The following is a 24628-nucleotide window of genomic DNA, read 5'->3' on the forward strand; positions in this document are numbered from 1 at the left end:
ACGACTTGTGCTCGTGTCTCCAAGCCAACGATTTCCACACAGCTGTCTAACGATAACGACCTCCTATCGGAGGCTGCCGTTAAGTCGACTGTTAGGCCCAACTTCTTGACATTTCGGCCCATCTCATGAAACCCTTCGTGGGAGGCTTATAAATACCCCCTCACAACAACTTTAAGAGGGCAATGCATTCACACCCACACTTAGCATATTTACTCCAACACTTGGTGGCGTGAGGCTAATCCTTCACACCATTAGGGAACCGCCAGCAAGTACAAAACCCTCTATTTTCACCCTCCAACCACTTATTATCATTCTCTCACACAAGATTAACCCCTTATTAACTTAAGAGTAACATTACCCTTAAACAACTAGTATCGAGCCTTTGGTGATTGCTTTAAAACTTGTTGTTTTTCGTATTCATCTTCATTAGTTGAGAACTTGTTTAGACATTTGCAGCATCTCTTTATTTTGTCAAACTGTGTGTGTCTGTGTCTTGACCTTTTAGCTGAAAAGTTTGTAGTTGCAATGTTCACATTATGGGGAAATGATTTTGGTGGTTTGGTTTTAGCTTGTATAGTGGTTTTAATGAGTATTCCATATTTGCTTCCTCAATCTCATTTTAAGCATTCGTAATTAAGTGCTTCTCGCGCTTCTTTTGAGATAAGGGTATGTGTGGCAGCCTCTTCTCTGCTACAGATAAGGACACTTTGATGAAGTCTATGGAGAATCGTCATCTGAGGTATGCCTCTCTACATTCATGATGCACCAGTGTTATTAGTCTATTTCATGGTAGCTGTGGATAATTTTTCTTTGCCTTGCCGTGTATTTTTCCTTTTTTTTTGGCTATAAGATCCGGTAGATCACCATCCAGTTAAAGATAAATTATCATTTTAAACCACTTGACAACACCCTTGGGTGAGTTATGTGATCAATATACTATAACGTTTGTGGTTCAACTTACCAAAGTTCAAGACAATTACGTATTTTTTGTTGCACCAACTTCATAGTAGTTTTTAGTTTAGTATTAGTGCATTAATATATATTTAATTTCCCTACTGATGTTTCTATTGGTGTCATTGTTAATTCACATTGACTATTTCAGCCCTAGATTTAGATTATTATCTCAAAACAACTTTTTCTTTAATGATAAATTTCGCTAGAAATTTCGTATCGTCGACAACAGAAGGTCTAGCATATACGTTGTCTTAACCGGTCCGGACTAGAGAGCTCTCTTAAAGTAGAATTGTCTATTTCAAAAACCTAATAGGAAAAACCTCTTATTAATCTGTCCAAATACATGACAATTACATAGAGATGCAATACATATACACTCTATCCAACATTCTAAAACAAGTATATACATTTATACATTACTTTATATATTGTCGGCAATATATATTTTTTTTGGATTTGTACATTGTTAACGTTGTCGTAGTGATAAGATGTAGGAAAGGGTCAAGAAAATTCGAAGTTGTAAAGGTAGGAAAGTGACGTGGAAGATAGTTGTTCACAAATCACACCACGCACGATTAATAACATACTTGTGTTTTTAGAATTCAAAGTACTAAGTCACTACTAACTATAACAAGGTTGCGTTGAATAATGATGATGTAGCCATCATATTTGAAAATCCTTAATTGAAAGACAGACGGCTATGGATTTCAGTGTCTGGCTCGTTGATTGCCGGTTTATAATTATTGTGATGATATAAATACTGATTTGTTGGTAATGGACTAATGGTTTTGTTTCAATTATTCAATAAATAATGGTTGTTTTTTTTTTTTCTTGATAAGAATTTACCAAAATGATCAACCTTTCTATATATATCACAATGATGAAATTTTTTTATAGAGTTAAATTACACTTTTCGTCCTTAAAGTTGGCACGTTTTTCACTTTTGATCCCTAAACTTAAAAAATACAATTTTGACCCTAAAGTTGGCCAATTTTTTCAATAATCGTCTTTTGGCCTTACGGCGTTAAAAAATGGTCGTTAACGTATGCACGTGCTAGACACGTGAGGGCACCAATGTCATTTTACCTTACACCGAGGGACGAAAAGTGAAAAAATAGCTACATGAGGGACGAAAAGTGAAAAAATAGCTACTTGAGGGACGAAAAATGAAAATCATACAAATAAATTTATTCTTCCATTCTTTCTTTTCCGATCAACTTTTCAATCATCTTTTCCGATGAAATTTTCCGACTAGACATTTATTTCCCCTTTACCCCCCAAGCCTCTCTAATCACCATCACCTAATAACCACCAACAACAGCCGCCGCTACCAACCACCGCCATCTATAACCAACACCAGCCACCGTCGTCTATACCCACCACGAGCCACTGCCACCCACCGCCTCCTTCGGCCACCGCCACCTATAATTACCACCAGCCACCGCCACTACAATCAACACCGACCACCACCGCCTACAATCACCACCAGCCACGCTGCCTACAATTACCATCAAACACCGTCGTCTACAGTCATCTCCAACCACCGTTGTCTACATTCACCACCAACCAATCTACCGTCAGCGACTAGAATCACCACCACCCAACTGCCGCCACCTAGAATCACCACCATCCACCGTCCTCCTTTCAATTAAATTCAAAATTTAGAAAAGAAAAAAAAATGACTGACAATTTTGACCTATAATTTGTTTGATTGGTTGTGTTTTGAATTTCATGAATTTGAGTAAATGATTTTGTTTGTGGTTTAAATTTGGATTCAAAGTCGAGTTTTTATTAGGTATCATCGAAAAATAAAAGTCTAGTTGGAAAATTCCATTGGTAAAAATGATCGGAGAAGATGATCGGAAAAGAAAGAATGGAGAAATAAATTTATTTGTATGATTTTCATTTTTCGTCCCTCAAGTATCTATTTTTTCACTTTTCGTCCCTCAGTGTAAGGTGAAATGACATTAGTGTCCTCACGTGTCTAGCACATGTGTACGTTAACGGCCATTTTTTAACGCCGTAAGGCCAAAGGACAATTATTGAAAAAAAATTGACCAACTTTAGGGTCAAAATTGTAATATTTAAAGTTTAGGGATTAAAAGTGAAAAACGTGTCAACTTTATGGACGAAAAGTGTAATTTACTCTTTTCTATATTTGTAGAAGATATAATAGATTGGTCATATTTGAAATTGAAGTCAAATTAAGTTATAAGACGGCAGAGACTATGTGTATTGAAAACTTACGTGATCGGTAACAAAAAACCTTGGTAATCGTTAGTTACTGACTGAAGATATTTACTCCGTAAAAAATTTCCCAAATTGGCGGCCTTCTTGGTCTCTTTCGTAATAAGTTTAATTAAATCAATTGGAAACATCAAAGTAGACAGCCACCCAACCAATCACTTGATTTTGATATATAACTCGACTCGTGTATCACACAAAGAGCTTAAAAATAAGAACCGAATTTTGATCTTTGCTTTTATTATTAAAGATTTTTCAACCGAACTTAAGCTTGTTTGTTTTTGCTATAACAAGATTTATTTAGATTAGCAGTTTTGTTATAATTCTTGATAATACGATATATTATGTTCCATGAATTGAAAAGACGTTTCACAATAACATAGTTTATCACACATTATGTTTTATATTTGTATGCGTAAGAAAATGGAAACATATATATAAGTTTGAATGTATACAAGAAGCAAATTTGATATTTTTGTTGAAAAGTCGATACCGTACCAATGGCAAACAAAATGAAATATATAGCCATTTCGTTTGTTTGAAATCAAACCAGTTTTCTTAACATGGCCACATGATCATATCAAGCATGTTTTTTCTTTCATTGAAACCATGTCTTTCGCTTGTTAAGGAGATATATCGATGGTTTTGTCGTTGAAACAAACAAATAAATCATGCGGGAATAATTAAAGTAAGCATAAGCTCAATATTTAAATTAACAAACAAATACATCATTGTAACTGTAAGCTAGAGCAATTAGTCGTACACATTAAGCACAAACCCATTTAGCTATTAAACTCTGACATACACTTAGGGGATATACTAAGAATGGCTGGACAAAACCATTGTGGAAGTGGATTTGAGAGAGAAAATTGTAAGAAAACTAGTCGCATTTGTTTCACAGAATATGATGGAATTGGATGAAAAAAATGAATTTCGTTTCGTGAAGCAAATGCTGGAAGTAAAAATAATCGTGAATGAAAAACTTAATTGATGCATTTAATATGTTTGAAATAAGATGACTTATGAGAGATACAGAAAAAACAATCGTAAATCCGTAATAGAGCAATTAAAAAAATGATTCATGAAAATACAATGAAAAGTTTGAGGTTGCCGTGAACTAGATTTAATATTGTCGTGAATAATTATGAAATTGTTCAACTACTAAGCACAAATATTGCTATGAGCAATTTTTTCAAATCTCAATCTGGTTTTAATATCTTTATCAAAAAATAATATTTAATTTCAAGTAAGACCATAATCACTATCTATTTTTGATCATTTTTAACACCGTTATCGGTATGGTATCTGAAAAATACCGAAACAACATGAAATATTGATAGTGGCTCGTGTTAGTACCGGTTCATATGAAACCGAGATCGATACCAGAAGGACCGGTAACAACCCCCCCCCCCCCCCTCCTTCTAAAATTAGTGTGTTACCTTGAAATCGAATCCTGATATTGCCTTAAAGGGTTTATTTTCTCATGTTTTGCATTTGTATAACTTTATTGATGCATACTCTTTCAAATGTTTTTGATAAGATTTAAACCCCCGGATTTATAAAGTTTAATCAGTTTATAGTATAGATATGGTTAAAAAAAAATTAACCAAGTAAAGGTAGTGTAATGCAATCCACGTTGAGATAATTGATGGGGGACTAAAGTAGTTTAAGATTTATATTTCTATCAAAATCTATCCATCTATCCAATCCCCATAAACAAAAACAAAAAAAATCCACCCAACCCACTTCCCTCTGTTCCCACCCACCCCGGTGTCACATTTTGTATCTCTCACACAAACCCACCACCGAGGCGTCCGTCACCACCGGCAGCAGACACGACGGCGCCACCACCACCATGGATAAGCTTATCTACAATCCCACCAACCACCATCTCCACCTAAAACCACGCCCATTTCTCCCTCAACTCGTTCCACGATTCCAACCCACCACCTCCACCAAACTCATTAATCTAACTCACTTCAAAACCCTCCGAGTTAACTCATCCAAACAAAACCCCCCATCTTCTTTTCATAATTCTAATTATCCTGTTATCTTATCTTCTTCATCCACAGATTTAAATTTTAATAATAATAATAATGATAATAATTCTCCGGAAAACAAGGATTCTGTTACACCTAAAAATTCCAATTTTATCCATCAATTTTCTCACCAGCAAAAGGTAATTTAAATTCAAATTAATGAATTTTGAATCTGCTTTTTATAACTGTATATATATTTGTGCTTTTAGATTCAAATTCTGATTCCTTTTAATTATTTGTTTATTATTATTATTATGTTTTGTGGCTGAGGCAGTTAACTTTGTACGGAATTAATACATAAAAGTAGTATTAGAAATATAGAGTTTTATTGACATTGGGAGTATATTTACATCTGACTTTTGCAGTGTCAAATGAGTGATTTTTTTTTTACATATCAAGATATTATAAAAACAAAAAAGAAAATAAATATCAGTTTACTCGTTCTTTAAACGAAGAATGAAAAGTATTCGGGTGATTACTAATTAGTTTGAAAAGTATTCGGGTGATTACCAATTAGTTTGAAAAGTAGAAGCATATGCTCACAGTAATGTGAAGCATGAATGTGTGCTAAAATATTAACGATTACGCCAATTCTGATTGTCTTATGTATAGATTATTTGATGGTTTTAATTAAGAGCGACTCACACGATTCATGTGCCATTATCTCTTTTTCCCTCATTTGAATCTAGGTTGCGTAAAAAACTACAAATTCGATAAAATTAGTTAGGAAGCTTTTATGCGCGCGCACACACACACATATGTATGTAGGTATATCCGGATATATGTATATATATATCAGGCTTATACATGATATAACTAGAAATTTGGTTGTGGGTGCTAATTAATGACTGAATTATATGAATGAAAATAGTTTTGTTTATATGCTTTAGCAGATGTATTCCCAATTCTGTTAATAGGCTGCTATTAATTTGAGCAATTAAATATCTTGTTTTTTCTTATAAGGGTTATTTTTTATATCTTGTTTGGCGTCTGTACGTGTTGATATTTGTAAGTTTCTTTTATCTTTGAGGTATTGTTGTAACAAACATTTGTGTCATATTAGGGTCTATTCCTTCAAAGAGCTGACATTCACAACTGTTGCAGCTTTTAGTAATCAGCTACCAAATACGTTACAAACCCTGAGAGTTTTCTTTCCATCCGTTTCTTGTCTCATTTACTTCCGATGACATGCTATCGGTTTATCATGACTGATGTTGCAAACCTGGAATATCATTTGAAGTTTTTACTTGGCACATAGTATTAGTAAAAGATTCGACTGTATATGCTACATAGATGAAAATAACCATGGCTAACGGCAAAATTAGGGAATCTTATGTACCTAAAAAAAGTCAGCATCATTTTTTTCTATGATAAATTTCCAAAAAGGGGGACCAAAAATGGAGAAGATTATAATGTTACAAGGCTATTGTGGTTCAGTATCATCCCTACTGGATCATATGTTAGAATAATGCTACTATGTCAATCTATGTGTAGCACCCTCCTTATTTAATGATTTGGAATGTTTAATGAACAGAAGGTAGCTGGTATAACTGTAACGTTGACCTTGAACCTTTGCTTAGCTACATCAAACATTGCTTATCTCTGCTGAATCCTCATATTAGGTCCTTATGGGTGTAGTTAATTTTGTTATGGTTTTCTATGTAGTTGCCTAGTTGGACCGTATATCTAAATTGTTGACCTTTATGGAGGAGTAGTTTGATTATTTAATTAAAACTTGTGAATTATATTGATATTCAAACTTTGTACAATAAAATATAAAAAGACTTGGCCATAATCAAGTCTTATACAAACAGACATGCACCTTCCATCAAGTAATATTAAAACTAAACTGAGCAATCCTTCTCCAATGCAAAACATTCCTATATGCAGACCAAATACTCCAACTCAAGATACACAACAAACTCAAAATATGCTAGAAAAGGACCAAGTAGCTTCATCTTTCACAGCTCATTCCAATTCGCATGCATACTCAAAATTGCAATTGACCCATTTCATCGTCCACTGAGCACCTATAGTGATTATATTGCTGGTCTTCCTTACTCTTATTGAAAGAAGTTTGGTTCTTACACTATCTTTAATGATATTACAATAACCTCCTCATTCCTTTCCTTCTTTCTGAACACTCTCATATTTCTTTCTTGCCATATGTAATAGACTGCAGCAGCAAGAATGAGTTTATTCACCACATTTGCAATATTATTCTTTCCTTATCTCTAGCAATCTCCTGCAATATCTCTTGTAAAGACATTTCTGCTCCCATTCTCCATCTAACATTCCTTAATCTGTTCCAAATTTCCTCAGTATACTTGCATTTAAAAAATAAGTGTTCATGACTATCTCTTCTAGTTTTGCAAAAAACACAGTGTAAAGAATCATTATATGTCCACTTAGCAATCCTATTCTGTGTCATCAATTTACCCTGCACTGCAAGCCATCAAAAAAAAGGCATGCCTTGGGTTAAACTGCTTGAACCAGACCACATCTTTCCACCCAACTTTTGGCCATTCAGTCCTCATATCCTGCCAAGCTTGTTTAGTAGAAAAATCCACTTTCTGGTTATTTCTTGTAACCCATACTATTTTATCTTCCATATTCAACTGCAAAACAGGAGTATTAATACTTCCCAAAATATTAAATCTCTCCTCCCAGTCTTCAAGCCACATCCACTTTCTATCCTTAATCATACTATTCAATCTTGTGTCCACATCCATTCTGGCATCATATAATACTCTCTTAGTAATGAAATTGCTAAGTGGTCCTTCATGACACCATTTATCATACCACATAGAGATTTTCCTGCCATCACCAATCTGGTAGCTCACATTTTGTTTCACCATGTCTCTAATATTCAGCATAACTTTCCAACACCAGCTATCATTTTTATCTTATCCTTCTTCTTCACCTTTCCAAAAAACATAACACTCTTTCCTAGATTAGGTGCAAGACCAGAGACTTTAGCAAACTCTTCGAAAGTATCCTTTATCACTCTAATAGACCCCACATTCCCTTTACAAAACACCAATAATTCATCAGCAAAACACATATGTGAGAGCTTAAGTTCCTTGCACCCAAAATGATACCCATAATCTCTGGAGTTCTGAATATTCTTGCACACAATGAGTAGTTTGATTATTTCTTTTTACAGTTTCGAAGAATCTGTTATATTTCCATGTTGTACAACTTTGACCATCAATGTCAAATTTGTGCTTACAGTTTCGAAGAAGCTGTCATATTTCAATGCTGTACAAGTACAACTTTGACCGTCAATGTCAAATTTGTACTTCAAAAGTTATAAGTTTAATTTATATTATGTAGTCTGTCAATATTATTGCTTTTTTTTGTTGAGTCTTTAATTTTTTTCTAGAAACTAAATTTGCTGACAAAAGTTTTAAGTCAAAACTAGTTGGATGAACTTTTAAAGTGAAAATAAAACCAATCAAATGATCAATAGACTACAAAAGAGTTATATACAATGTTTTGTCCTTTGCTAACCGTGCAATGTAACTTGACGGTATAACATGGTTCCCAATGATGCAGGGATCAGATTTCATTATACTTTCTCTCATTTTAATATAGTTGATATGTTCATTTTCTCATCTCAGTTGTAGCGTTTGATAAATAACTTCTCTTGTTTGTGCTATTCACAATATTGGAGCACGTTTAAGTTTTGGCTCTATAAAATTTGTATATACTTGTTTATCAATTTTCTGTTTATATTGCTTGTGGCATTGAACGGTATCATATTGACATTGATAAATCTTCAGGCAGCTGCTGCTGGAACAGTAGTTCTTCTTTCAGCACTCCTTGTTTTTGTGCTCCAGCCAGTTTTCGTCGCACCAGCATTTGCTTCATTTCAAACCGCTACCAAAACAGGTTCAGCACCATTTGTCCGAAGTGAGCTGCTAAGTAGTGCATGGACGGGTTTCTTCGCTGGTTGCTTGCACACATTATCCGGACCTGACCACCTTGCTGCCTTGGCCCCGCTCTCAATTGGACGGTCTCGAGTAGAAAGTGCTCTCGTTGGAGCACTATGGGGATGTGGTCACGATGCCGGGCAGGTAATTTTTGGTTTACTTTTTTTACTTTTGAAAGACCGGCTCCATATCGAGATTATAAGGACATGGGGCACGCGAGTTGTTGGCTTTACACTCCTTGTAATTGGAGCCATGGGAATTCGTGAAGCCTCTGAAGTCCCAACTCCTTGTGTTGCGCTAGAGAACGGGGAGTGTGATGTCAGTGTTTATGAGGCTTCGTTAGCAGACCCTACTGTAGGAAAGAAGAAGAAAATTGGGTTCGCAACGTTTGCCACAGGTATAATCCATGGGTTACAGCCCGATGCACTTATGATGGTCCTGCCTGCACTTGCACTACCATCTCGCTTGGCTGGTGCAGCATTTTTAGGTATGTTTTTGGTTGGGACGGTTATTGCAATGGGGAGCTATACAGTTTTTATTGGCTCATGTAGCCAGGCATTGAAAGACCGGATCCCAAGAATTACTGAGAAGCTCACTTGGATCTCGTCAATGGTCGCAATCGCACTAGGGCTCGGGATTATCATTAGTCAGTTTTTTGGGTTTAGTTTGTATTGATTTTAAATTTTTTTTGAGCTTAGGGGGGGATTATATACCTATTTTATCAGCAGCAGAAAGTTATTGGAGTGTATTATTTGATATATTGCAATAGTACCTCGTGCATTGAAGTTTTTTACTTTGTTCATATGTGATTGTACATCGTGTAGCAACTATACTACTGCTTATTTGGTCATGTCTCTTTACGCCGTATTTGATCAACTATGGTTGGTACCTGGCTTCAACCTGTGGAACCCTTGGACTCCTGGAGAGTTGTGAAATGAAAGATTGTAATAAGGTACAGTTTTCAGAACTTGAGTCATGGTGTCCTTTTGGGCTAAATCAGATCGAATGACAACCTAACAGTAGCTAGAACCACAATCTAACAGAAACTAGAACCACAACCTTTTGGACATGCCAAATCCCGGCCCAATAGCCGATCATGATCCAAGTACATCTCATCTGATGAGTTAGGGATTGTATGAATAATGTGAATAAAAACATGTCCTTTTAATCTGACTGGTATGATTTAGATTCTGGACAGGACTAAACCAACTTATTAGCAACTTCTGAAAGAACTAACGGTATAACTGAATTCCACTTTTATTTTTTCTTTCTTGCTTTGTTGATCTGTCAAGGTAGACTTTTCACATCTTTTAGGTTCCTGCAACTGAAATTGGTTGCACAATGACATGTAATGTTTCATGTGTAGACATCGCAGCTAAAGGTCCATATGCGACTCGAGCGTTAACCAAGTCTTGGTAAATAGAGTATAGACTAGATTGTGATACTGGGAGAGATATCTTTTCTCTTGAAAGATCATTCATGTATCACTAGGGTGTTCAAGCCCGCAAAGGGTGTGCTAAACCAGGAATAGAGATGATTAGATTAGCACAAGGAAAGCCAACAATCTTTGGTTGTGGGATGGCACTAGAGCCATCCCCCCCAATCCTTAAAGTGTGTATCCAGTAAGCCTGTGGCTGCAACAATTTTCTGAGATTGATAAGAACTTTTTACAACTTTGTAACGAGAGTTTTATTTATTTATTTATTGTTTTAAATATACTAATACTAAATACTACTATACTGATAAATATAAGGGGAAGGGGAGTGTGTGATATATGTGTGTAGTATGTGCATATATTCTTAGGGGAAAAAAAAAGATTCATACCTTGAATTTTTTGTGGGGAATGATTAATTTTTTTTTTTCATAAGACGAAATTTTTTTTTCTCTATATAACTAAGACAGAATAATAAATTGATTATGTGTTTATGTTAATCTTGTGTCACATAAGCTTTTTCCTTAAGTTTTTCATGTATTTGTGTGATATATATCGCCATGTAGACGTAGTAACATGATTATCATTAAACCTCATGAACTAACATTTAGGAAATATAAAATATAATATATTCCAGTATGTTTTGAATGTTTCGATTTTTAAGGAATATATTTCATTTAATATAACGAAACAAAGTATTCGCGCATTGTGGCAGTTAGATGGTGGGGTGATAGGTCATATAGTGTGATAATCAAATGCCTTAGCTGTTTAGGCTCCGCCCTCGGATTTAAAAATTTGTTAAAAGTATATTGAATGACATTTCTAATGAAAAAATATAAAATGCTAAGAACACTCATATAATTATAATTTATCGATGTACGGTTTTTGAGATAAAATATTTTGAATGAATTAGAGGAATAAAGTGATTTATGCAAGAGAGAAAAAAAATAAGTGGTTGAGATTTGAATAGAGAAAAAAAAATAGTTGAGATTTAATATTAATGCTAAATGTTGAAAGTTCAAAAGTGGATTTAGTTTAGAATATAGTATAGAAATTTTGAATCAACGTAGTCATTTTGTTAATATTTATTAGGTCTTTCACTAAGCTAAACTCATCAACACCTCTTCTACACTGCCACATCAGCTTTTCACTCAATCCATCCACCTCTTCCACACTCATTTTCTATAACACCTCTTCCACAACTTTTATTTATTTTATTTTATATTTACATAAAAAATAAACTAAACTTAATTTAATTTATAATAAAACATTACAACTAAATTAAAAAAAAAACATTATAATTAAACAGTAACTAAAAAAGCACACACATAATACACTTAAAAATAAAACAGTACAATGAAAAATAAACATTACGATTATTAAAAAAAAATGTTGGGATGAGTTAATTTGATTGTAATAAGGTTGAGAAAATGGGTTAACGAGGCAAGAGGGCGAAGGACCCATTGGGGGCGGGTTGGATGAGGTTGAAGCGTGGCTTGTTTGGCCTTGTTAGTTGACGACATAGCCGACATTGGGTTTTCAAGAAAGGCATTCCAAATATCGTTAATTTGATTTTGGTTTTCGTTGTTTGACATGATTTAGAGATGGAGTTTGTGGAAGAAAATGGAATTAGTTGTGAAAAAAATGGAACGAATTATGAAGAAAATAGAATGAGTTGTGAAGAATGAAATGTGAAAGGTAGTATATATAGATGGAAAGTTAGAAAAAGTTAAATATATATATATATAGCCGTTTGTTTTAAAAAGATTTGAAAAAAAAGTTTTTTTTTTGGTTTACGTTGAAACTAGCCCCACACACGCTCCTTCTGCCTCGTCTTTACTCTTCGATGGACTGAAGCCAGTGGACGAATAACATGGTCAACGAGATGCTCCCTATTGCTTCTTCATCAATGAGTGGTCGAAGGATGGTCGACGAACTCCTTAATGACCGGCCTTACTCATTCTATGTTTTTCTTCATTTTCATTATTTCAAATTGCAAAAGAGGTTACAAAATAATTACATCTCGTCATAAGGAATAATTTTAAGCTTATACGATATATTTTTTATCTTTTGTCAAAAAAAGGTTTTTTTTCTCAGCTAAGAAAATAAAAGTCTTTACTAGTGCTTATGGAGTTATGTTTAGTGGTTGTTTTACATGTAAATGGAAGGGTTAGACAATGAAGTCTGTGTTTATTATTATTACCGCCCAACAGACGGGTTTAATCTAGTAATTTATAAAATGATAACATATGAAAATTTAACGATAAGATTAGGAAAGAGATTGAATGAAATCTTGTCATATTGAACTTTGAATTTTTTTATAAGCAGAATAATTAATCCTTTTAATTCATAAGACTAAAAATCCTTCTGATTTATAGAATGACAGAATATGGAAATTTAATGGGTAAAATTAACTAAGAGATTGAGTGGAATCTTGTCACATTATATATAACAATTCAAAAGGGGCGGTCATGTGAGGAGAGCTACAGTAACAGCTCCCCCAATCATGGCCAGCGACCCTCTGCTTTCTTAATATTTAGTTACATTTATCCTTCGGGTGCTACAGTAGCGGGTCGGGTCACCGGTACTGTAGCAACTCGCTACTGTTTCAACTCAAAGCTGGCTTTCTAGCAACTCGACCCGGTACTGTATCAACTCAATCCGGTACTCTAGCAACTCGACCCGGTACAGTGCGAGTCGCTACTGTTTCAACTCAAAGTTGGCACTGTAGCAAGTCGAATTTGTAGCAACAAACAAATATGCAGGATGAACAACAAGATATGTACTTACAAAAACAATACTTCCGTAACCACCACCGGTAAGAAAGGGAAAAAAAAAGGGATTCCGTGAAGCCTCCAATGTCCCAACTCCTTGTGTTGCTCTAGAGAACGGGGAGTGTCATGTCCGCGTTTATGAGGCTTCGTTAGCAGACCCTACTGTAGGAAAGAAGAAAATTGTGTTTGCAACTTTTGCCCAGGTATAATCCATGGGTTACAGCCCGATGCACTTATGATGGTCTTGCCTGCACTTGCATTACCATCTCGCTTGGCTGGTGCAGCATTTTTAGGTATGTTTTTGGTTGGAACTGTTATTGCAATGGGGAACTATACAGTTTTTATTGGCTGATGTAGCCATGCATTGAAAGACCGGATTCCAAGAATTACTGAGAAGCTCACTTGGATCACGTCAATGGTGGCAATCGCAGTAGGGCCCGGGATTATTATTAGGGTGGGATTATATACCTATTATCAGCAGCAGCAGAAAGTTATTGGAGTGTGATATCGGGATATATCTTTTCTCTCTCGTGGTCATTTAAATATGACCTGAGGGTTGAAGCCCACAGAGGGGTTACTAAACCAGGTATAGAGAGAGGTGATTAGATTAGCATGAGGAAGGGAAGATTTTTGTTTGTGGGATTAGCATGAGGAAGGGGTTACTAAGCTAGGTATATAGCCATAACCTCAAGTCTGTAACCACTAACCAGTAAGCCTGAGGCTGCAACAATTTTTTTGAGATTGATCAAGCCTTTCACAATTTACTTGGCTTTGTAACAAGAGGATTTTGTAAAATAATACATGTTTAGGCCTATCAATTTTACTAATATCCATTTTTAATCCATAGGCCAATCAATTTTACCAATATGGACCATCTTTAATCCATAATAGGTGTTGCAAAGAATTAAATTCACTATAGTGTTATATGACACTTCTCTTGTAACAAAGACCCAATCTCTCACCATTTTTATCGTTGACTCCAACTCTTTGCCAAAGGGCTCCCAAATGAGCCTAGAAATCGTCACTAGCTCTTGGTTTTGAATTTTGTCCCCCCTTCATTCTCCAACCACTTCCCTCATATGTGGGTTTGATTTTCTCTGTAAGAACCAAAAGATTGGCAGCCAAACCTGTTTTGTCCTCGCAGTTCCTCCCTTGAGGTCTTTCTCGTAGACTAATATCTTGTTCGTAGTTTTTTAATTTCTGGTTTGTGATTTGTTGTTCAAGGTTTGTACTTCTTTCTTCATAGTGCTTCAATTGGATTCTTGGTGCGTGGTTTTCGTTAACCCCATTTTAACACTTTGTCGAGGATGTTTTGGTGTAATTTGGTTGATTGGTTCTTCTTCATAGGCTTCTTCCCTCTATTCAAAGCTGGTTTGAGTGGAAAAATTGACATAAACAAGATTAGTTTGTGGTTCAGGTAGTCATGATGATACAGCCTATGGGTGGTTTGTGGTTCAGGTGATTCATGTTAGTTGGTTGTTAGTGGGTCGTTGGATTGTATTTCGTTCAGTCATGGAGCATATTTTTCATATTGATAAAGAATCAAGATGTGTGTTTTCTAATATGATGTATTGATGTCGAAGTATATCAACCAGAGTTTTTTTATTTAATTTTGTCATTATCACCTGAAAACTAAATAGCTTGTGCAGAGTAAAAATAAAGAACACTTCGAAATTTCGTGTTTCCACTGAAACATCAAATACCTGTTTTCAAGTGTTTTGTTTCATTAACTGTTAAATGATATTGTCAATGGAGATTAATTTTTGCGTACCTTGATACATTATGTTAGATCATGAAGTGGATCATGATCTTTAAGTTGGATCACTAATTGATGAAATCATGATCGAATCCCTCAACTGTTCAAATTATTTTAAATCTTTCGAACTCTTTGTAATTTTATGATCAACAATATCAACTTTTCGGTGAATTTAATCTCATCTGTTCACTAGTTTCAACATTTAAGTTGTATATATTCAATAAACAGTAATAATAAATATAATATATGTTTAGTTAGAGTATTAGATTTACCTTAAATTTTTAATCACACATCAAATCGGCACTTGTAACTTGTAAGCATAGTAGATGACGGCAAATAGCTTTGTAATTTCAGATCATAAACTTAAATTTTGAAGTCTTCATGTTAATAACTTATTATAAGTAATATAAGTAACAGAAGTTGAAGAATTGAGGGGGAAAAATGACAATTTATTAATGAGAAAACGATTAATCAAATAATGTTATAATGTCTGTTGTATTGACGAGCAATAGTATCCGCGCAATGCGGCGGTGAGATGGTGGGGGTAATGTGATAAGTCATATAGTGTGATAGCCAAATGCCTTAGTCGTACGGGCTACGTATTCGGATTTAAAAATTCGTCGAAAGTATATATCGAATGACATCTCTAATGAAAGAGCATGAAATTTTAAGAACACCCATACAATTTTTATAATTTACCGATATACGATTTTTGAGATAAAAGATTTTGAATAAATTAGATGAATAAAATGATTTATGGATGAGAGAAAAAAAAATGAGTGGTTGAGATTTGAGAATAGAGAAAAAAAATTAGTGGTTGGGATTCAAGGGTATTATAGGTATATTAGGTAGAGATGTTTAAATTAGTGAATAAAGGAGGATGGTAAAAAGGTAGTTCAAATCATCTTTTGAGATTTTAAAAATGAGCAAAATGCTTTATAAGATAGTATAAATAAGTCAAGAGTTAGAGTTTAATTTTTAATCTAATAAGAAAATTGAATCTATATACAATTAAAAATGTTAATTTAAAAAAATAAACTAGATTATTGTCCCGCGTAATATGCTAGAAAATATATTTTTATATTTATATATACAAAATACAAGTTTTCTAACTAATTATTAACTAATTAAAATATTCAATTTAATATTTACTTATGTCGTTAATTTTATTAAATTAAAAACGTATAACTTGACTTTTTTAATTGAATAATTTATTAACTATATGCTTTTTTATTAATAAATCTACATGTTGATATTTATATATTTTATGAAAAGATAAAATGTGCTATCTATCGTCAATAAGCTACGCATATAGTCTTAAAAATAATTTATGGTCTTGAAAGTTTATTCACATTAAAAGTTACTAACTGAGGAGTACAAGATAACTGATATCTAAATTTAAGTTTAAAAATTAATTAATTTAAATTTAATAATAAAAGACACATTAGAAAAAAATATTTAAAAATTAATTAATTCAAAAGTATTAGAAAAGTATTTAAAATTAATTTTTAATTAATTAATTTAACCTTAAAAAAATAATCTAAACTTAACGTTAAAAGTTAGTTAATTTAAATTAAATTTATTAATAAAAAACACATTAGAAATTTTCTAACCGAGATAGCTTTTAATTTAAAAATATCTTTTTCTCTTTAAACAAATAGTAAAAACACAGTAACAATATGATCCAAACCTAAGTCAAATATGGTTGGTGGGCATTGTTAAGGTCTTTGACCTTGTAGGATCCACTTCGGTATGAGTCTCAATACCCACAGTTATGGGGTAGATTAATAAGGTTTTTCAAAAGCCATGAATTTATCTCAAGAATTCGTGTAACTGTAATAGTAGAATAATATGCCGCTTAAAAATAAATAAATATATAATAATAATAGTAATAATAATAATAATAATAATAATACATATTTTAAAAATGTAAGCAAGTTATTATTATTGAAAATGTAGATATATTAAAAGGGTCAGAAATTGGAATTGTGTACGTAAGCAAGTTATTATTTTTTTCAAACTTCCTTTAACATATTTCTTAAAATCAACTATTTTCAAACTTATATGTAATTCTATTAAATACATATTGTTGTATTTGACTAATTATATAAAACAAAAGGACTAATGTTATATAAATTTAATAATACATTTAATAATGATATAATTATTTTAATCTAAAGGTTATAATTAAAAGTTGGTTAATAATAATATTAGATAAAATATAACTTGATTTTTATAAATAGTATTGATACATAATAATAAAAATATTAATAAAAAATAAAAGATATCACTTTGGTTAACATAATAAACCTAAGAAAACTAAAATTTAAAATATACAAATGGTAAAGCCAAAGACAATATTAATTCACGTAAGAAGTATCAAGATTATTTATGGTTTGTAATAAAAAGGGTTTTTTTTTTTTTTGTTTAATCATATAAAGTAAAAAATTTAATATTAATATTGTCATTTAACAAAGATAAAATAATTAAATTTGATCTAATGGTTTTAAATCATAGATGGAATTCATCCAAGGGTTCCTATTTATTTAAGAATGAATTCAGGACCTTGTTATATATATTGGTAGATAAATTAAAAGGACATGTGTCGATCAAGGATTACGTCACATATCGTTTCAATAATATCTCAATCCCGTTTTAGTTTATTGGTAGATTTATTGAAGGTTTGTATTTGTGAAAGTTTAACTAATCTTGTTGGTAGTGGTATTTTATCATATATGTTCTTTTAGTGTTTCTGATGGTAAGTAGTTCCTACCAAATTTTGTTCTTAAAATAATAATTCAAGGGAAGGTCAAATGCTTACGTGAATAAAAGTCAACTTTTAAAAAGAAAAAAGAAGAAAAAAAAAGTAGCTATGCATAATGTGTACATAAACTATATGGATAATCAGCTCATTGTTCATTGTTGGTCTTGGCAAGTGCGTTCGTATTAAGATCATTCTCAACAAGACAGCAACAAAATCCTTAATTACCAATCCCATCTCTTAAATCAATCATAATTCATATCTATATTCTAAAACTTATATTGTTGCCGAAAATATATACCCTATTATTACTTCACCGTCGAAATTCTACCCAAACAGATTATATCATGAATAATAATTAAAAGACAAGTTCTTGATGGTTCAACCTTGGACATTGTAGGTAATGGATATTTTGGATTGCAAACACACCATGAAAAAAGACAAATATTTGCATGGGCTAATTATAAATTGAGCCCCAACAACAATTGAACAAATCATCATAGATTTGGTCACAAGTGACCCGTGAATGTACAGAAACCCAGTTTACTATAAATATTTATTATATCCATTGTAAAGACTCTCCAACTTTAGCAACTAATTACAGTATTTGTAAGGAGATATGTCACATGAGTGTTGTCCATAAAACAATTTGTTTATTGTGTTGTAGTATAATACATATGAAATTTCTTTTTGGTAAGTAAACCCGAAAGTATATTTTGAAATTTCTTTTTGGGAAGTAAACCCGAAAGTATATTTTGAAATTTCTTTTTGGTAAGTAAACCCGAAAGTATATTTAATGGGAACAAAGGAAACAAAGGAAACAAAAGGAAAATTAGATCAAACCCATAAAAAAAATATCAAACAACTTTGGGCAAGTCCAAAATCATAAGCTCTTTTATTGGGTTTGCCCAGACATAATTCCATTGCTGGTCAGGCCCAAAATTATGAGTCCGTTACAATTCTTTGCATTCCTGGCTAGTCATAAAAACATGGATAAAGATCTTCTAAAGTTACTTCTAACTTTATAGGTAAAGTTAGAAGCATCTTGACTCTTGAATTAAAATCAAGGGTCAAGATCCAAAGATGCTCTTTGAATATTGACCCTTGATTTTAATTTAAGGTTAAGATTACTAACTTTACCAATATAGCATGTTACTATTCTTTAAATGCACAACGAGACCTTTGTTTTTATTATTTATACTAATTTCTCAATACTGTACACACCATGTTATTGTATTGCTAGTTGCTACTAAGCTTTTATTTAAGATAAAAATTGAATTTAATAAAATACATATTAGACAGAACATATGAGGAGAAAAAACAAAAAAAAATCATCACATATAAAAGCTTTATTTTGATGAAATTATTTTATTTTGTAACAAAAATATATAAATTAAACGCTAGTCTAGTTCTAAAACTTGTAAGAACTTTTAACATTAAAAATTACACAAGTATCCCTTTCCTAATGAAGTATAGGTTAAAAAGAAAGTTGTACACGAAGATACGCATCATGATTTATTTTGTACATATATTTTTTTTAATAAAAAGGTTAGCTAGATGTTTTTGGAAACTTATATTAAAGGAAATTACATTTTGGTAACAAATCAAATATGCTTAAAGATACTCCGTACTTGCACGATAATTCCTTGAAAATCTCACAATTATTTAGCGACAATATAAAAGGAAAAAGTGCAAATACCCCGTATATTTAATATTGTTACTATTTTATTGATACATACCCCGTTTATTTATCTCTTTTGAATGCATTTATTTGCTTGCTTCCCAAGGAAAAGAAAACCATATACTTTGGTAAATGTATAATTGAATCAAGACACTAAAAACGGCCACCAAGTTATGATCCACAATTTCAAACAAATTTAAACGTCTAATTGACTAATTTCTCGTAACACAGGAAGCCATAAATTAAATCAAAAGTTACACATGGAAATTTATATGTTTCATTTTGAAAGCCTACAACAATATTAATAGTCGTGGACCAAGAACCATTCTCCTTTCATAAACTTATCATCAAGAATATGTTAGTATAACTTTGATTTTCAGTAATTCATGTACATTTTAGCTAGTTTTTCCCTAATCTTTCTAACGAGATTTTGCCGTTTAAAATAATAGTATAAAAATCCTCTAATGTTATAGGTAAAATGAGAGTACCTTAACAATTGTATTAAAACTTAAAACTAATAGTCAAGATTCAAATTTAAATTTTTAATTTATAACCATTGATTTAATCCAATAAGTATCTTAATCAATCTGAAATAATATCAATAACCACAAAACATGAACTTTCATGCATCAAAATCAATATAATAAACAAATAATTTCCCAAAACTAAAAGAGTACGAATAAAAAATTTCATTTATTCTCATATATCCCAAAAATATAAATAAAAGAATGAATATTCCAAAAGGAAATATACTTGCAAAAATTAAAAATCAAGAAAAAGAAAGTTGTATGGTAGATTTTTTTACCATATTGCAGACTGGACATGTATTAAGAAAAGCATCACATGATTTACATGAACAAAGATGTCTACATGGAAGCATTACCACACATGAATCTTTTCTATAGCAGCTTTTGCATATATTTTTCTTCTTGTTTTCACCACCATTACTATTTGCATTGTTAGCATTTTCATTGCAACATGAACCTTCATCTTCAACTTGATCTCTAGTCAATTCTTCAATTTTGTTGTTTAAATTTATCACCATTGCTTCGGTTTGGTTTGCAACCATTTGCCATTGTTGTCGCTCTATATCGGTTTTTCTAAGAATTTCTTCTAGCTGGATTCTTCTGTTTGTTGCTTGTTTGATCTCTTCGTCTTTTTGTCTTAACAATAGCTCGGATTTTGATTCACAATTCTTCAAGATTGTTAAGAATTGTTGCTTTCTATGTGCTTGCAAAGCTAATTTTAATCTTTCATGCTGTAAAAAAATTATACACAGAAATTAGCTTAGATAACAATGCTAATTATCAACATATAAATTAGATAAAGATTTCAAGTCCAACGTTTTTTAACAAATAAAGATGTGTTTATCATAACTTGGCAATCTAGTTTCGGGTAGAGCTATGACTGTCTACATCTGACCTCTAGCATTCAGTATTGTTGTTATTTTTGTTTCTCATGACAAATTTTTTTCAAGTTAACTCACTAAATAATGTGTACACACAAACTTTTTTTATATATTTTGGATTACAAATCTTAGGTACAAACATGTGCATGCATATACTCTATAAAAACTTATACAATGTTGCTAGCTAAAAAAAAACTAGGAAAACAATTAGGGCTATTAACTACACGTTATTAAAAGATATGTAACGAAAATTAGAAATTGTAATGGTGACATGAGATGGATTAATTAATTACCTGTAAACTAATGAACCTTTCAGTTTCTTGATTTTCTTTTTGAATTTGAGCTGCAACAGATCGAGAATGTGTCAAACTTGGTTTGTTAAGCCCATTATCATCTAAACAAAAAACTTGATTCTTGACGAATGGTTGTGACGACTGTTGATCATATTGAAGATTGTATAGATATATATCATTGACGCCAAAACCATTTCCCATCAAATCATGTGACGAATTTTCACCAACAATACCATCTTGATCACCAGCGAACGGATACACAAGATTATTCTCCGAATATAATCGGGCTTGAATCGCCATTAAAAAACAATTAGCACTTTCTTTGGTGAATAAACAAGAACTAAATTTGTTTTTGTAACGAAAGAGAGATTGTTTTGTTATGTAAGGTGGTGTGTTTTTGGTTTTGTATATAGAAGAGGGTGACCTCTAGTTATCACCAAAACAAAAAAAAAAAAACAAACAAACAAATAATGGGAAGGAGAGGTGGTAGGGTTGTTATATATATACATGACACAATTGAATTTATATTTATATCAATTTATATAGGAAAAGAAAAATTTATGTTTGGATATATCAATATGCTTTTGCCAAGTTTCTTAATTCCTTGAACGATTTTCCAAATATTTTGTTCTTCTATAGAGATTGATTTATTTTTGGTTTATTCTTTCATATTAAGTCTCAAAATAATTGTAATTGTAGTTCTATACATATGGATATATATACATTGTGTATCATATATATCTTTCGACAAAAGTAGAATCAATAATTAAGGAGAGAAAAATGGAAATATAGTGGAATTGTTTGTTAAACTTGAAATGTATAAGGAAATGGTAAACTTGTTGAATAAGAAAATCCGAATCATAAAACATATAAAGTTACTTGTTTGTTTTAACAATAATAAATAATAATATTAATAACAATATTCCAAAAATATATAATGCATTAAATTTAGATAAAATTAAATATGTAACGTGGCCGGTGTGGGGACGTGTGTTGATTTTAAGCAAATGAAGTGGACGTGTACATGCAGATTTCGTGATGGCGTCTATAATTTTCAGGGAGTTGTTTTGAATGGAATAAATAAATTCAAATTTGGTGATTAATGTGTCATGTAATGGTCTCCTTTTTATTATTATTTTTCGTATTTTTTTATATATTTTTTTTCTTGAAATAAGTAGAAGAATTGGAAAAATACAAAAGTGTCATTTTCTTTGTCTTTTTCAAAGATTGGTGAGATTAATAGGTGGACGGTTTGATATCCTATTTATAATTCATGATTATATAATTACTTATCGATATTGATATTCATATTAAAACGTGTTAATGATAGTTAATTTACGATCTTATAACTTATCATGGTATGAAGTATATTGAATATCCGATATCATTATAATCAAATAGTTTTATTTACATCTCATATATTATATCCATTTATTTTTGATAGCTAGATGATTGTCCCCTTATTTTATTTTATTTTATTATTTTTTTTTTTTGCCGCCTTAAAGTTCCTTAATTCATGGATTATGCACGGTCATTATATATGTGTCCTATTTAATAGAAAAACAGCTAAGATTGACGTGTTTTGACCTAAAATAATGGGTCAAAATCCTTTGGTTTTGAAGACTGTGATCTCTTTATATGATGATAAAATAAATAAAATTGTGGCGCAAACTTTTTGGCTCCATAGTGGAATCTATCTATAGTTTACGGGAATGTAAATTTTCTAATCACATTATCTCTGGTTTAAGTTTTCGCTGATCCTTTTTTCTTTTATCTTGATGCAACACTTTGATGTACCTAGGATGGAGCCAGTAATTTTATCGTAGGGACAAATTTAAAATATTATATAGGTAAATTTTTTTTTGAATATAACGTTCAAATTCCGATAGATTCATATACCAGCAAAATAATAACCATCCAACTACAACCAAAATGCAAGCCCAAAAGACGACATAACGAACCAACTACAACTTAGTCGTATAATCAAAAGCACAAACTATTCACTAAACTTAACGACCCATATAGTGCTATATTATTTCTACTCATCTTGATAATACATAAATACAAGATAACAAATAATATGTTGTCTAATGATATGTGTGAGATTCTCCAAAACAAAACCCCGCTTCGGCCTTTTCAATCTTTCATCTTTCAATTCAAGCCAAAAGAAAATAAAACAACCCTAATAATTAGAGAATGTATATATAGATAATTTTATTTAGATCAATAAATGAAAGTATTACCTATTGAAAAAGAAAATATATATGGAGAAGGAGAATGGAGATTATCTGCTTATAGCTACTAATCATTTAAAATTTGAGATTTGAAAGTTGGGATTGAAATTGTATGTCACTAATTGCATACTTATTTTTCTTTTTATTTTTTTGGTGTGGGCAAATTTCCAAATATACTATTAAATAAATAAAAAATTACATTGTGAAAAAATTAGGGTGGGGGCAATTGCCCCCATGTTGGAGTCATGCCTGATGTACCCTTTCATGTCACTATACGATAATCATCTAATACAAAACATTCTTATAAAAGGCTAAAATCCGGAGGTGCTTAATTAATTAAATCCCTAAAAAGGTTAACATAAATCCATTTCAAAGATAAATGGATATTCATCAAATATTTATACCAATCCGATTCCATTCAAACTTATCGTTTAAGGAAAGAGAATCGGATAAAAATGGAAAGAGTATATTGAATCTAACAAGGAAGAAAAAACCATAACCTTCTACTCCAAGAAACCCTCTTTTTCTCCTAAGACACGATCGCCAATCGGCCAAACTTTAATAAATATATCTTGGCGTCAAACAACCTTTAGAGAATCGCCGATAAACCATAAACCCTTTTCCAACCATCTTCCAAGATCAAGAAGTCTCCATCGTTCACGAAATATTAGGCATGATTTGGAACACAATCATTATGTTAATCGACTTTCATCAATCTACTAGAGCTTTGAGTATTCTTCATATGTAAAATATAATTCTAGAAATTAGTAGTTAACAAAGTTGGTTTGGGTAAAGATAAATTATTTACCAAAATACAAACTTTGACCATAATTTCATACTATGATTTTACGAGGGACGTTGTAAAAAGAGTAAATAGGTAACACCTCACGTATATTTTAATGAGTACCTTATGTTTTGACGGTATATGAACAACGTTACAACCTTATCTCTATTCAGATAAAATGACTATTTCCAGTTATATCTAAATATTAGCTTAAGCACCCGGGTAATATTAAGATAACTTATTATATATAGTTATAGATATAATGATGTAATTATTAAATATGAAAGCTTGACATAAAATATAAATAGAAAAGTTAAAAAAAAATATATTGAT

At 31.9% G+C, this 24628-nt stretch overlaps 2 protein-coding genes across 2 annotated transcripts; one reads left to right on the forward strand and one right to left on the reverse strand.

The window, feature by feature from the left end:
• The first annotated feature begins 4903 nt into the window (after nt 1-4903).
• LOC122585065 lies at nt 4904-9974 on the forward strand. Its single transcript, XM_043757164.1, has 2 exons — nt 4904-5377; nt 9023-9974. Exons 1-2 carry the CDS (start codon nt 5054-5056, stop codon nt 9845-9847), a joined length of 1149 nt encoding a protein of 382 aa, XP_043613099.1. The 5' UTR covers nt 4904-5053; the 3' UTR covers nt 9848-9974.
• Nucleotides 9975-20333: 10359 nt separating this feature from the next.
• LOC122585479 (probable BOI-related E3 ubiquitin-protein ligase 2) lies at nt 20334-21726 on the reverse strand. Its single transcript, XM_043757607.1, has 2 exons — nt 21278-21726; nt 20334-20834 (listed from the first exon to the last, which is right to left on the reverse strand). Exons 1-2 carry the CDS (start codon nt 21575-21577, stop codon nt 20346-20348), a joined length of 789 nt encoding a protein of 262 aa, XP_043613542.1. The 5' UTR covers nt 21578-21726; the 3' UTR covers nt 20334-20345.
• Nucleotides 21727-24628: the final 2902 nt, after the last annotated feature.

This window comes from Erigeron canadensis, chromosome 1 (assembly GCF_010389155.1).
Source record: "Erigeron canadensis isolate Cc75 chromosome 1, C_canadensis_v1, whole genome shotgun sequence".
In the NCBI taxonomy this organism is placed as follows: Eukaryota; Viridiplantae; Streptophyta; class Magnoliopsida; order Asterales; family Asteraceae; genus Erigeron; species Erigeron canadensis.